The sequence below is a fragment of the Elaeis guineensis genome, chromosome 3, assembly GCF_000442705.2.
Source record: "Elaeis guineensis isolate ETL-2024a chromosome 3, EG11, whole genome shotgun sequence".
NCBI lineage: Eukaryota > Viridiplantae > Streptophyta > Magnoliopsida > Arecales > Arecaceae > Elaeis > Elaeis guineensis.
The window spans coordinates 101,059,225-101,073,440 of record NC_025995.2 but is presented as its reverse complement, the minus strand read 5'-3'; the positions used below and the strand labels follow the sequence as shown (position 1 = coordinate 101,073,440).

At 44.6% G+C, this 14,216-nt stretch overlaps 1 protein-coding gene across 2 annotated transcripts; it reads left to right on the top strand.

Moving 5' to 3' along the window:
• Positions 1–7,570: 7,570 nt before the first annotated feature.
• Positions 7,571–11,337, top strand: LOC105041407 (cyclin-D4-1). 2 transcript variants are annotated; one of them, XM_029263490.2, is made up of 6 exons: positions 7,571–8,119; positions 8,759–8,845; positions 9,010–9,117; positions 9,203–9,404; positions 9,514–9,635; positions 9,726–11,337. In XM_029263490.2, the coding sequence occupies exons 1-6, from the start codon at positions 7,802–7,804 to the stop codon at positions 9,927–9,929; spliced, it is 1,041 nt and encodes a 346-aa protein (XP_029119323.1). In that variant the 5' UTR covers positions 7,571–7,801; the 3' UTR covers positions 9,930–11,337. The 2 variants fall into 2 exon arrangements, with proteins under 2 accessions (XP_029119323.1, XP_029119324.1); XM_029263491.2 differs by having other exon boundaries at positions 9,010–9,108; positions 9,726–11,336.
• Positions 11,338–14,216: the final 2,879 nt, after the last annotated feature.

Sequence of the window (14,216 nt, the reverse complement as noted above, 5' to 3'; positions counted from 1 at the left end):
TAAGCCCACAGAATGGAGCCTAGCTCGTCGACCCAGAGGCTTTTGGCTTCATTTAGTCGGGTTTTGAGTCCGTGTAGTATGATCCGATTGATCACCTCGACTTCGTCGTTGGACTGTGGGTGCCCGACTGAAGTCAGTCGGTGCGTGATGTGAAACCTTGCGCAGAAGTCTCTGAAGTCTTGGTTGTCGAATTGCCGCCCATTGTCGGTGATAATGGTATGCGGCAATCCGAACCTGAAGATGATGGATTTTTGGACAAAGTCCTCCATCTTCCGTTCGGTAATCTGCGCCAGGGGCTCGGCCTCCACCCACTTGGTGAAGTAATCGATGGCGACGACTATGAACTTTCTTTGATCCGATGCTGGAGGGAAATGACCGAGAATGTCGACCCCCCACTGAGCGAAGGGCCATGGAGCGACAATAGGAGCGATTTGGCTGGCCGGTCGGTGCTGCATGTTGGCATACTTCTGGCAAGGTTCGTACTTTCAGACCAATTCAGCCGCGTCCTTCCTCATGGTGGGCCAATAGTAACCCTGTCGCAGGACTTTGTAGGCTAGGGATTTGCCCCCCAAGTGACTCCCGCAGATTCTTTCGTGCACTTCTCGGAGAGCATAATCCGCGTCGGTCGGTCCCAAGCACCTGAGCAAGGGAAGGGAGAACGATCTTTTGTAGAGTCGGCCATCCATGATCACATATTGGGAGGCCGACCATCGGAGCCGTCTGGCCTCCGTGGGATCTTCAGGACTGATTCCGTCAGTCAGGAACCGAACAATCGGATCCATCCAGCTTGGTTCAACCGTTAGTTGTAGCACCTCTTCGACCTGGTCGATACTCGGCTGCTCGAGGTTCTCCACGAACGTCCGGCCCAAAGAGTCGAAAGCCGAAGTCGCCAGTCTGGAAAGTGCGTCGGCCCGGGCGTTCTCCGACCTAGGGATGTAAAAAATTTCAAAATACCTGAGGCGCGTTACGAGATCCTTCACTTTCTGAAGATATTTGGCCATGGCCGGATCTCGCACCTCGAATTCACCTTTGACCTGCCCCACGATCAGCTGAGAATCGGAGAATGCCCGGAGGCTGTCGATCCCAAGTTCCTTTGCCATCCTCAAGCCGGCAAGGAGCGCTTCATACTCAGCTTGGTTATTGGAGGCTTTGAAGTCGAATCGGAGGGCATACTCGGTGACCACCCCATCCGAGTTGGTGAGCAGGAACCCAGCCCCGCTCCCTTGAGCGTTTGAAGCTCTGTCGATGTGCAGTACCCAGGTGGAGATCGGGTCTGGCTCGGAGACCGCGTCTCGTCTCGAGTCTGCACCTTGCGACCCTTGGTCGGTCGCCGGGCATTCGGCGATGAAGTCGGCCAGGACCTGGGCCTTCAAGGCAGGTCGCGGTTGGTACTGTATGTCGAACTCGCTGAGCTTCATCGCCCACTTCGCCAGTCATCCCGACGTATCTGGTCGGTGCAATATCGCCCTCAGGGGCTGGTTGGTGAGAACCACGATAGCATGCGCCTGGAAGTATGGACGGAGTCGTTGTGCGGAGACGGTCAGGGCGAAAATCATCTTTTCCGTCTTCGAATATCGAGCTTCAGCGCCGTGGAGCACTTTGCTGGTATAGTAGATAGGCTGATGGGTTCGGCTCTCATTTTCTCGGACGAGCACCGAACTGACCGCCTCAGAGGAGGTGGCCAAATAGAGATACAAGGTCTCTCCGACCTCCGGCTTCACAAGCAGCGGCGGGGAAGACAAGTACTTTTTCAAATCTTCGAAGGCCCGTTGGCACTCATCCGACCAAGAAAAGTCCTTCGCCTACCGTAGAGTTTTGAAAAACGGGAGGCACCTTTCAGCTGATAGAGAAATGAACCGGCTGAGAGCGATGATTTTTTCGTTCAGCTGCTGGACCTCCTTCTTGGTGTTCGGATGACGCATGTTGATGATCGCCTTTATTTTCTCAGGGTTGGCCTCGATCCCTCACTGAGAAATCAGGAATCCGAGAAACTTCCCTGAGGTCACCCCAAAAGCGCACTTAGTCGGATTCAGCTTCATTCGATGTTGTCGTAGAGTGCGGAAGGCTTCTTCGAGATCCCGGACATGATCCGAAATTCGTGCATTTTTCACCAGCATGTCGTCCACGTATACTTCTATGTTGTGCCCGATCTGGTCTTTAAAGACCTTATTGACAAGTCGTTGGTAGGTGGCGCCGGCATTCTTCAGTCTGAAGGGCATCACTCGATAACAGTAGAGGCCCTTGGGGGTCACGAAGGCAGTGTGCTCCTCGTCTTCGGGCACCATCCGGATCTGGTTGTATCCGGCAAAGGCATCCATGAAGCTGAGCAGTCGAAATTCAGACGTCGCATCCACCAGCTGGTCGATCTTTGGAAGTGGAAAGCTATCTTTCGGACAGGCCTGATTCAGGTCGGTGTAGTCGATGCAAATTCTCCACTTTCCGTTGGCTTTCTTGACCATGACGACATTGGTGAGCCAATCGAGATATATGGCTTCCCTGATAAAGCCCGCCTCGAGCAGCTTGTCCACTTCTTCGTCGATGGCCTTCTGTCTCTCAGGAGCAAAGGACCTTTTCTTCTGCCTCATCGGCCTCATTGTCGGGTCGATGTTGAGTCGGTGGGTTATTGTCTCTGGGGGGATGCCCGACATATCTGCCGTCGACCAAGCAAATATGTCGGAGTTGGCCGTCAGCAACTCCGTCAACCGTTGCCGTTCTGGGTCGGGTAGTTGAGACCCGACCCATACCTTTCGGTCGGGATTTTCTGCAATCGAGATTGACACGAGTTGTTCGGCCGGCGAGCCCCATTCTTCCTCCTCCCGTTGGTCTAGTTTGTCGATCGTCAGGGAGCCCCTCAACTCGTCGCCCTGAGAGGAGATCTGAAAGCATCGGCGAGCGAGTTGTTGGTCTCCGCGCATCTCTCCGACTCCGTTCCTAATCGAAAACCGAACCAAGAGATGGTACGTCGAGACGATCGCCTTGAGGGCGTTAAGTCCGGGTCTTCCAAGTATGACGTTGTAGGCCGAAGGCACTTGGACAACCGCAAAAGTCAAATGAACCGTGCTTTGTCGTGGTTTGGTGCCGGCCATCACGGGCAGGGTAATTTCACCTTCCGTCGCGACGGCATCCCCGGCAAAGCCTATCAAGGGCGTAGAGACCCTCTTGAGTCGGTCGGTTGACAGTTGCATCCGGAAGAAGGTCGAGTAAAATAAAATATTTGTTGAACTTTCATTATCTACAAAAATCTTTTTTACATCATAATTGGTTATTGTTGCCGAGACAACAACAGCGTCGTCGTGGGGAGTTTGGATGCCCCAAACGTCTTCCTCTGTAAAAGTAATCACGTCGTTCGGACGCAGCTTCTTCATGGGCTCCCCTTCAGCAGACGTCCCCAGGCCAAGTTGTTTGGAAATCATATTGATAACCCCGGCCGTCGGCTGATTGGTGGTCGCTTCCTCAGTCGGCGGAGGTCGGCGGTCGGCCACAGGTCGAGTCGGCGGGTTCCTCCGAAATTTATCGAGATACCCTCGGCGGATGAGGGCTTCGATCTCATCCTTAAGCTGGATGTATTGCTCGGTATTGTGGCCGTGGCCCTGGTGGAATCGACAGTACTTCCATCGGTCGAGGCCTTTTGCCTTCAGAGGCGGAGGCCGTCGCAGGTATTCTTCCCCCTCGATCTCCATCAAAATTTGCGCACGGGGAGCGGAGAGAGGAGTATAGGAGTCATACCTGGGGCGTGTCGGCCTTGGAGTCTGCCGTCGGGGTGACTTTTGGTTTCATCGCGGGGGCGAGACCCGACCATCAGTCGGGGGCCTGCTGGATTCGGCAGGGTCCCGACCCTTCCTTCGCTTTTCCTTCGGACCCTTGAACTTGGTTGAGCGCCGGTCGGAGGCTCCTTCGTCCGTGTGCATATACTTGTACGCGCGCTCCAGCAATTCGGCATAGGTGCGGGAGAGGGTCTTGTCTAGGGAGTAGATAAATCGGGACGCCCTCAGCCCCCGTTTCATGGCTGAGATAGCCATATCTTCGTTGAGGTCCCGGACCTCGAGCGTGGCCGTGTTAAATCGCGCCACGAAGTATCGGAGTGTCTCATTTTCCCCCTGCTTGAGAGAGAAAAGGCTGTCCGACGTTCGCGGCGGCTTCCGACTGGTGCTGAAGTGAGCCACGAAAGAGTGCTCGAGCTGCCCGAAGGAGTGGATACTTCCCGATCGAAGATCGGAGTACCAGGCCCTGGCAGCCTTGCGGAGCGTGGCAAGGAAGCAGATGCAAAAGAGAGCGTCGGTTGCCTCCTGAATCGTCATGAGAGCTTTGTAGCTCTCCAAGTGGTCGATTGGATCGGTGGAGCCGTCATAGGGCTCCACGTGCGGCATCTTGAACCGACTGGGGATCGGTTCGTCGAGAATGAGTCGGGAGAGAGGTTGGGCGGTCTGGAAGTCGACGTCGTTCGAAGACTTCTGCCCGTCCACCTGCAACTGTGCAAGCCGACGGTCGATTTTCTCGAACCTACGTTCGTAGTCGTCCGCCCGTCGGTGCTGGGAGACCCCAGAAGTGGAGTCTCCGGAGGATTCTGAGAGTGAGGCGGACGGCGTTCGCGGTCGCTTCTCCTTCCTCGCTCGTTCCAGCGGGGACTCTCCGACGGTCAAGTCAAAGAGGAGACTAGGCAACAGTGAGAAGAAAGTAAAAAACTCAACGAGAGGGTGAGGGGGCGAGCCTGTTGTTTTTTCCAAGGCCTCCAGCACTGTAGCCTTCCCCAATATATATAATGGAGCGTAGTATGGCGCCGTCATTAATGGCGCAGACAATTGAGGAATTATCAGCTCACTGTAGACTGTCAGAGTCACCGTGAAAGTATCACATCGCCGTGGGGCTGTCAAATCACTAGGGTTGACAATGCCCTAGGTGGGATAATGCCCTTAGGCGGCAGTGCCGCATGCTGCTGTCAGGGCTGACAGTCTCTGACAGCTGTACGGCGATCGGAGGAGTCAACCGACCTTAGATCGGTGATCAGCTGTGTGTCGTCGGGTGGAGATTCGGGCCCCTCCGACGGTCAGTCGGGCATGCTGCGAGAGTCGGCCATCGGACTCCCTGATGCAGTCGGTCGGGAGAGAGGAAAAGGTCTGCCCGACCGACATATCCTCAGTCGGCAGAAAGCCGTTAATCGGTCGGTAATGGCGTCCGACGATCGGTCGGTCGGTCGGTCGGTCGGGTATGCTCGATTATAAGTCGGCGTGAGCGGGATCGGTCGGTATTCCCCAACAAAAACATTAAATAACTAGGATAAAACCATATAGTTGCATCGCTCCCATCCCTTATTGGTAGAGTTGAGCAGTACAATTGGTTTGAGTAGAAGAGACTCATCCACAAAACGTAACTTATCTTTCGCTCCAGGAGCAACAATAACCGTACACTTCTAAGACCTAGGGTTGTCTCCATCAGGAACTTGCGGAATTAATAATAAGGGGAGTATTATATCTCGTGCCATTGTCATTGTTCGTACCATCAGATCTATTGGTGATAGTTTCTTCCAACATACTCATGGTAGGATCCCAGAAGGAATTAGATGGATTCAAATGGAGAGGAGATAGAGTATTAGATGTAATGCATTGATACCATAAGAAAATTCGTTGAAAAAATGACTTGATCTTCTTTTTTATAGTTCTTGAATATGTATAATCTCATACAATACAAATCCCATGTTTTTAGGAATAGCTATAGCGTATTTATAATAATAGAAGTCAATAATAAAGGATTCCATGATTTTAGATAGCATAAATATGGATATGGATCCTAATGATTGTCCAAAATTGTAGAATGTATATATATGAAATAGATTCCAATGGTTTTCTATAGTTGTAGAGTATACAAATATAAAAATAAATCCCAATGAGTATGGTGAGATGGAAGCACATGTGCTTGATTAGGTTGCCTAATAAAAAGAAATTCTATAATTATAGTTGTAAGGATTCATGCAGATGTGTATTTAGTCTTACATCGATTATTTACTGAGAAGATCTTAGATACTTATACAGGATCAAGAAACCCAAATAATACCTTACGACCATTTTTTTTGGATGAGGTTCTATATTATTATAAATAGTACCAAAACCAACCTAGTTCATAGCCTATGTAAACTAAAGGATACTATAGCATAGATTTATTGGGGCTGATCATAGGCTATTATTGTTTATGAATGGATATATGGATTTAGACCTTTAGTCTGATGAGAACACTATGGCTTAAATAAAGAGGTGTGTGAGGATCTACATATATTTAGCTTTCATCGATTATTTGTTAGAAAGATCTTAGATACTTATATATTATCAAAGAACCCAAATATATAATACCTACTTTTTGAATGAGATCTTGGATTGTTACACAAATATGTAAATGGATCTCAGTAATTATGGAGAAATATGGGCTCACATTTTCATTAAATTATAGAGAAATATGGATCTCAAAAATTATCCTTAAATGTTCAATATCTTATGCGTTAAAATTCTATTCTCATGAAATTAATTAATCTTAATAATATCATTATGTATTTTCATTCACATTCTTTTAATGTCATCCAACTAAAAATCCATGCTAATAGCAAAACTCTCTTGTTGAGAAATATCCCTAGCCTCATTTTTTTAACATGCATATATGTGCACAATATTGCATGCTTATATGGCCACATAAAAAATGTACTTCAATTCAAATTTATTTACAATTTTAATGATTCTGATAGTTTAGTGTTTGAAATGGCATACTAGATAAGAACGAGAAACATAATTTAGCAATTGGAGATGATTTCTTTAATTATTATATCAACATACTCTTATAATTATTTTATTAAATAAAATAGATAATATCCAGAGAAAAATTAAAGGCCTCTGGACTCAACTCTTTCAATATATGAGATATCTATAAACACATTTTCGAACACATAAGTGTACCATAAAATTTGACTTCTCATTGAATTAAAATAAATTTTAAATTGAAATCTCCATATGATCAGAAAATATTTTGTTTGATGGATAATGACATGACTGATAGTATAATTATTTTATTATTGATTTCTTTTATTTTTCTTAGTAAGAAATGATAAAGGTGGACCTTAGTTTACACAACAAAATTTTAAATGGGAAGTTTCCTCCACCTTGATGGTAATTAGATCGACCCACCATATGCACCATGGTCATTGCATCTTGGCCGTCCATGGCAATTTCCCACCAACCCCAAGGGCAGAAATCCACACTTCCTGTTCACCAAATCATGCCATGATGTATCGCCACGCCAATGCATTCATAATCGCATCACCCTAAAAATCTCTTCCTTCCCTCAATCAAATAATTGCATCATCATCCTTTCTTACACGCGCGCGGATCCTCTGCGGTGGGGTGCATCGGTGCGATGCATCACGCGCACCGCCCATCGCGCGATGGACGGCTGCGTGCGGCCGAACGGCGCGTGCATCGCACGGCCCGCATCCACGCGCGGCCGTCCATCGCGCGAAGGGTCACCCAAAACTCCCCAACCGAACATCTATTTATACGTCATTTTTCCTTCTCCTCCTTCGCGGTCCTTTTATCTGTTACACTCGCCCAATCGGCTTGCTATTTCCCACGTCTCCACCCATGCTTCACAAAAGCTCTCTTTCCTCCGTATACAACAGTGTCCTCGTCTCCTCTTTTCTCCCTGTCTCTTTCTCTCTTAGTTGGAGGCTAATAGTATGAAAAGCTCCATCTTTTAGACCTCCTCTTCTCCAAAGAGGCCCATTTGAGGAGGAGAGAGAGGAAAAAATCCTTCCAATCTAAATCCAATGAATGTCACCCACAACTTCGCTTCATCAAACCTCCTCTGCACAGAGGATAACACCAGCATTATGGTATTTGATGATGGGGAACTGGAGGGATTCGATGAAGGGGCCAAGGGCTATGATCCTGGCTGGATTCCGGAAAAAAGGAGTGATTTTTATGGGGATTTCTTGAAGGGTTTTCCCGTGCAGTCAGAGGAATTCATTGCTTCGCTGGTTGAGAAGGAATTGGAACATATTCCGGGAGAGGATTATGCCAAGAGGTTGCTGAGTCGGGACTTGGACATTTCAGTCAGGGGAGACGCTATTGATTGGATTGGAAAGGTTGGAGCTTTTTCTTTCACTTCTTTTTTTCACCTCGGTGTTATGGATTTGTCATTGGGCTTAGAGCTTTGCGTGTTTTCCGACGAGTTCTGTGCACATGGTGTTGGATTTTTGAGCCTATTGATTGACTTGGACTGGGTTCATGTTCATTCTCCTGCGTTTCAATTAATTTTTCAGCTAAAGAAAACTTTTTCCCAGTTTGTTTTTGCCTATAATTAGCAATGTAGTTGTTTTCAACCGTTTTGTAGGTCCTTAGCTATCTATTTGACAATGCTCTTTGTTATCTATTGGACGATGAGTTTAAATCGCCTTTTTCTCAGCGTTTGTCTCTTGATGTTGATAGTGAATTATGTGTAGCTTTCTTCATTTGCTCTATTTTGGTTCCTCTTTAAGTTTTTTCTTCCCGATTTGCTTGTATTTAATGTTATATGTGCTTTCAATAGTTCAAGGTGTTCTTTGTTCATGCTAGAAAATGATGTTGTTTGCTATCTATATAGAAGTAGGTTTATATTTTTCCTTTTCCAGTTATTTGTCCTTTCATAATATAAACAAGTTCTTTTTGTTTCTTATCTTTTGTTTAATTAAATGTATAAATATCCTCTCCTTTCGTTAACCAATGTGTAACATTGTTATGACCAGGTTCATGCGCATCACAGTTTTGGACCTTTGAGCGCCTATTTATCTGTAAATTATGTGGATCGATTCCTTTCAGCCTGTGAACTCCCAGTAAGAACAATTTCAGGATACTCACTTATAATATTTACTCCATTGAGCACATATGTTTTAGTGTTTGTAGTGTAGACTGTAACCTTCCGTAAATTGGATGTGATTGGATAAATTTGATTTTTTTTTAATTACTTGTTTCTGTTTCTCATATCGACTTTTTATAGGAAGGTAAGGCTTGGATGGCACAGTTGCTCTCTGTGGCCTGCTTATCTCTTGCTGCTAAGATGGACGAAAATGAAGTTCCTCTATCACTAGATTTGCAGGTGAAAAAAGTAACCACAAGCAGATCTCTCTCTGTGGTGTGCTTGGCCGCAAGGTTCTTACTTACCTATCATTAATTCTTATATGTGCCTATAGGTTGGTGAGGCACAATATTCATTTGAAGCCAGGACCATCCAGAGAATGGAGCTTTTAGTACTAAGCACCCTCAAGTGGAGGATGCAAGCCGTGACACCTTTCTCATTCATAGATTACTTTCTTCAAAAGTTTAATGATGGCAAGTCCCCAACAAAGTCATTAGTTTTGCACTCTGTAGAACTTATCCTGAACACTGTTAGAGGTCAGTTAGTACATGTTATATATAAATATTGTCTCCCTTGCTTTAAGTAGAAGAGTGGATTGGATTGATCTGCAACCCTAACACAAGTGCAGCTTAAATTGAATTGCAGGAACCGGATTTCTAGGATTCAGGCCCTCCGAGATTGCCGCTGCTGTTGCATTGTTGGCATTGAAAGAAATCCAGATTGTGGAAATCGAAAACAATTTAACTCGTTGCATCCATGTAGATAAGGTAAATTTTTCTATCTAGTAATATGTTATGTGACACTGCCATTCATGCTCGAAGGTTTTGTTCTAATCTTGACCGTGGTGATGATTGCAGGAGAGAGTATTAAGATGTTATGAAGAGATCAAAGCGATGACATTGGTGGGAAAGGAGAGCAGTAAAAGTGCTAGTCCATCAGTTTCCCCTATACCACATAGCCCAATTGGGGTGTTGAACGTTGCATTCCTGAGCTCTAAAAGTGATGATATAACAGTTGGGTCACATGCAAAATCTCAAATCCGCTCCAGCTGCCAAGGATAGGAAACTAAGCAGACCATCAATCCCATGAAAGAAGAGAGCTTTGTTAGTTGTGTTCACTTGATTGTGAGGCTTGGTATCTTTCAACTCTGATTTGGTTAGTGGGAGATTTGTTGTGGTCTAGTAAGCACTAAACAAATGTGGATGACTGAAACTTGACATGGATGAGAAAAAGGTGAATAAATATGAGTGAGGGACTCACCAGCTCATGCTTTTAATATGAATGAAGGAATCACCTGCTGTAAAATTATGAAGGACAACAGAGAACTGAGGAAAAATATGAAAGAGAGAAAGAGAGGGAGAGATTACAGTTAGTATTCTAGGGAGGGGCTGCCAGAGCTAGATTGAGAAAACCTAGTGTTCTTTGGATTTGTTCTTATTGTGAAAAATTATATAAATACCTTCCTATTTGGGATCTATAAAGTATCCCACATGAAGAAGTCAAGAGGAGTGGAAAAAGCAGTGGGTTTGCATTATAATAGCCATTTATTACTGATATATCATTTATATGATTGCTTTCTTTTATATTGGTATTTCTGTTATGTCCTTCTATTGTTTGACTGCTTGTCTGCGACTCTGGGGTTTGCTGCCTCTGTGATATGAAAGAAGAGCCCCTAGATCAGTACAAATCTTGGGATGGCAACATTACAAAACAAAGACAATATTTTTAGGGAGTGGTGGAAGATGTGGGGGACCCCTTGGAAGTTTCAGGTTTCAGCATAAGCTGTTAAAAGAGCCTTTAAAAAATGATAGGGAATTATTCTCCTCCTGGCTTGGTTTCTTTTATGGTGCTTTCTTTTGATTTGTCTTATTTTATCCTATGAAGACAAGCAAGGCTTAAGTACTTCTTGAGATCCAATATGTTGAGGTCATATCCAATTTTAGGTCAATTGGAGTTTGTTGTTTTTGTGTGTGAGTTTGCTTTTAGTGGTTGTTAAGTTCTTATTAAACAAGATCGAGGCACTGTATGAATGCTAAAAAAAGGCTAAGCACGTTGACGCATTCAATCAAGGCCCCCAAGACTTTGTCACCTTGATCTTATGAAGCTTCTTATGAAGTTTCACAAATATATTGATGAAATATAGAAATACTTTTGTACCCTCTCTGGTTTTCTTTCTATTTCAGAAGACTTCAATAATTCACTCAAGACTAGTCGAGGCCAAGTTTGTCCCTTTGATAGAGGCTGGCAGCATGTATGCAGGCAACCCTTCTAGCAATAAGCCAAAATGGAGCTGGCTCAACCAGTTTCTTTTATATGTGATGATTGATGACACCATTCCATTTGTCATGGTCCCTACATCTGGGGCCAGTGTATCATGGAAGCCTCTTCTTCCTGAAAATGTAAAAGACCTTCAATATTTAGTTGTTAATTGTGTTTGAGTTACAGCGCATTGATCCTAAGGAGACATGCAAAGAAAGTGTGGCCATATGGTGGTCTCTGAAAAGGAGCTCAGGGATTACTTTCTAGATATTAGGAAAATGGAAACTGATGTGCACTCTCGTAGAGAACTTTCATATAGTGGGGGACAACAACTTCATGTCACAATGTGAAGATTTTTTTTTTTTTTTTTTAATGAATTGGGTACTGGTCCATATGATGCTGGAAAGGACCCATTGCTTAGGAATGGGTTCACTCTGTTAACTTGATCTTTTGGAAAAGTGTAGCAAATGAATCCTCCTTGGAGGAAAAGTCTTAATATGTGAATTGTTTGGGAGCCACTTCTAACGGCATGAGGTTTCCCTTTGGTGTGCATCAAAGTACAGACCTCGAAAACGGCCATTGCAACGTAACAAAGGACAGGGATCGGGTTCTATTGGTCATTTCCTGCAGAGATAATGAAAAAAAATACTATTCCATGAAGCCTGATGTTTCCAAGAAGTGAACTTAAAATTAATAAAGGGGGAGTACCCAGTTTAAGACTGTTTGCTAAAAATTATGCTGATTTTGCATCTTTCTGTAACCCAGGTTATGCTTAATTAAAAATATAGCATTCCCAGAGCTTTCTTATGCACTTCTATCTATGGTGTCGCTTAGGAAAATGTGGTTTCATAAGTAATTGCTCCGCAATAATTAAAAAAATTTTGACAAGCATTTGGGACCCCATAGATCCATTTTTCAATAATGTGGATTGATTCTAAATCTGAAGGACCCATTATACAGTGCTTGGACTGCACAAGAAGGTAACTAACACCGAATGCTCATAGATTCAGCCAAGCTGTGATTGGGCTAATAGTATGATAAGGTGATGAATAAAGTCAGTTAAATTGGATCCGAGAGAGAGAGAGAGAGAGAGAGCGCACACCAGATAACACATTTGTACAGTGCTTGGATCCAAGTGAGCATGGGAATTAATCTTTTACTGCGGTACCACCAAAACAGGAAACGATATATAGAAAGAATGGGCGTAGGAATCTTCAACCGTTTAAAAGTTCACCACCCCATGCGCGTCCAAGCACGCCTCTGGCCAAAGCTCTGAATGGTGGAGGCGGTAGATTAGTTACCATTGGTGCTGAGCCATTTCACGTGCAGTTGATGAAGCGAAATGCCATCTCAAGCCTCTGGCGAGAATAAAACTACTCTGACCACGTCTGCTCCAAACTATTTTAACTCGCATGGTAAAGACTCACATTATTCTCCATACTGGTGAAACCTTGTCTCTCTAGCTATTCGTTGAGTGCATTATTCTCTGAACTATTCCCCATTGACCATTAACTTGTAAATTATTCAGCTTTCATTGGCATTAAGGATGTGCTCGTTCTCCTTTTGGACTCCACTCAAGCCAATCCAGGTTGGTTGGTGGCGCTCTTAGTTAGCTGATATGACCAGCATTAAAATGCGGCATGGGTTCCCATGGTTTCGAGATTAAATCAGATAAGACGAGCTATCTCCATGACAAGCATAAGCTGCTCATATATGGCTTGGTTCATTTGAAACTCTAACAATGATGTAGTTAACATCGCCATTAATAATTTTGTTGCTATCATTTACTTGCAGGCCCGACGTGGTACTGATTCTTTTAGAGCCATTAGCTCGGATCGTCTACAAGACAGCATTAAAATGTGGTGACGGCCCCACTCTCTTTTTCTTGAATTACATCAATCAATTAAAATAGCAAACGTCCTCCTGCACCTCCAATAAAGCCTTTATATTGACTAAAACTTAGGACATACATGGCAGCAAACATCCTTCTGCACCTCGAACAAAGCCTATTCAGTGTTTCCTTCAGATGGAAAGAGAGAGAGAGAGAATGGAAGATGAGCTTACTGGTTATCATCAGATCCCAATCCATCAAATACTTCTTCCAATGAATAAATATATTTATCTTCTTTTTTGAAGGGAAATCCCACTGTAATCTCAAGGAAAGATTGGAAATAGTCAATCTCAATCAATCGATACTGGACAAACTATTCCAATAATCTAAAACAGTCGGTCCGGTAATTAATTACTCACAACCACTGTATTCTTCGGAAGTTGGGTTTGGGCTTTAGCTCAGGAGGGAAAAGGATAACTAAGAACTAAAAAGAGACCGATCCTTGGGGCTGGCACTAAAGACAAGGGACTGTTCAGGGTCATGAGGAGGAGGAGAACAGATCCACCATCTCTGGCCTGCAGTAGAAACAAGACAGAGCCAGTTATTTGTCCCTTCCTTTGGAAGTGTAGAGAGGCAGCCAGAGACAAGTAAGACCAGTTTAAACAAATAAATCAACCATTAGGCACACCTGAAGCCCAACATCTCTTTCTGTTGTCACATACTAGAAGACAATGACAAGGTCAGAATATGGATAGGAAAAGGATAGATGCTGGCTGAATTTAGCAATAAACTGTGGCAATGAGATTAGGAACAACCTTCTTATTTTGTCCCTGCAGTCATTTTATTTGTTTTTGTACATTTTTAACTCAGTTCAAGGGAAACGGCAATGAAGTTGGTGGGGGACCATGAGGGTGCGAAGGAACATGGGAGGGCCATCAGAATGGGGACTTGATTTATTGCCTCGTGATCAGCTTAATTTCCAACAGCCAACCAGGTTGGAGGAGTGACCACCTTGGTGGCCAGTTCCAGTCCTTTGTTTGGAACTCGGAACAATTGATATGGTTAGGGACCACGGCCATCGGTCAGCGAAGGCCAGCAGACTTACCAGGAGAGGCAGTAAGTGCCAGCCTGCTGTCAAGTTTACCGGCAAAATTGAATGATTCAGAGGACAAAGAACCCAGCCAGCATTAGATTCTTCACAGATGAACGACATGTTACTGCAGGGGGTCTGTTTTTATAGCAACAAGTAGAAAAAAAG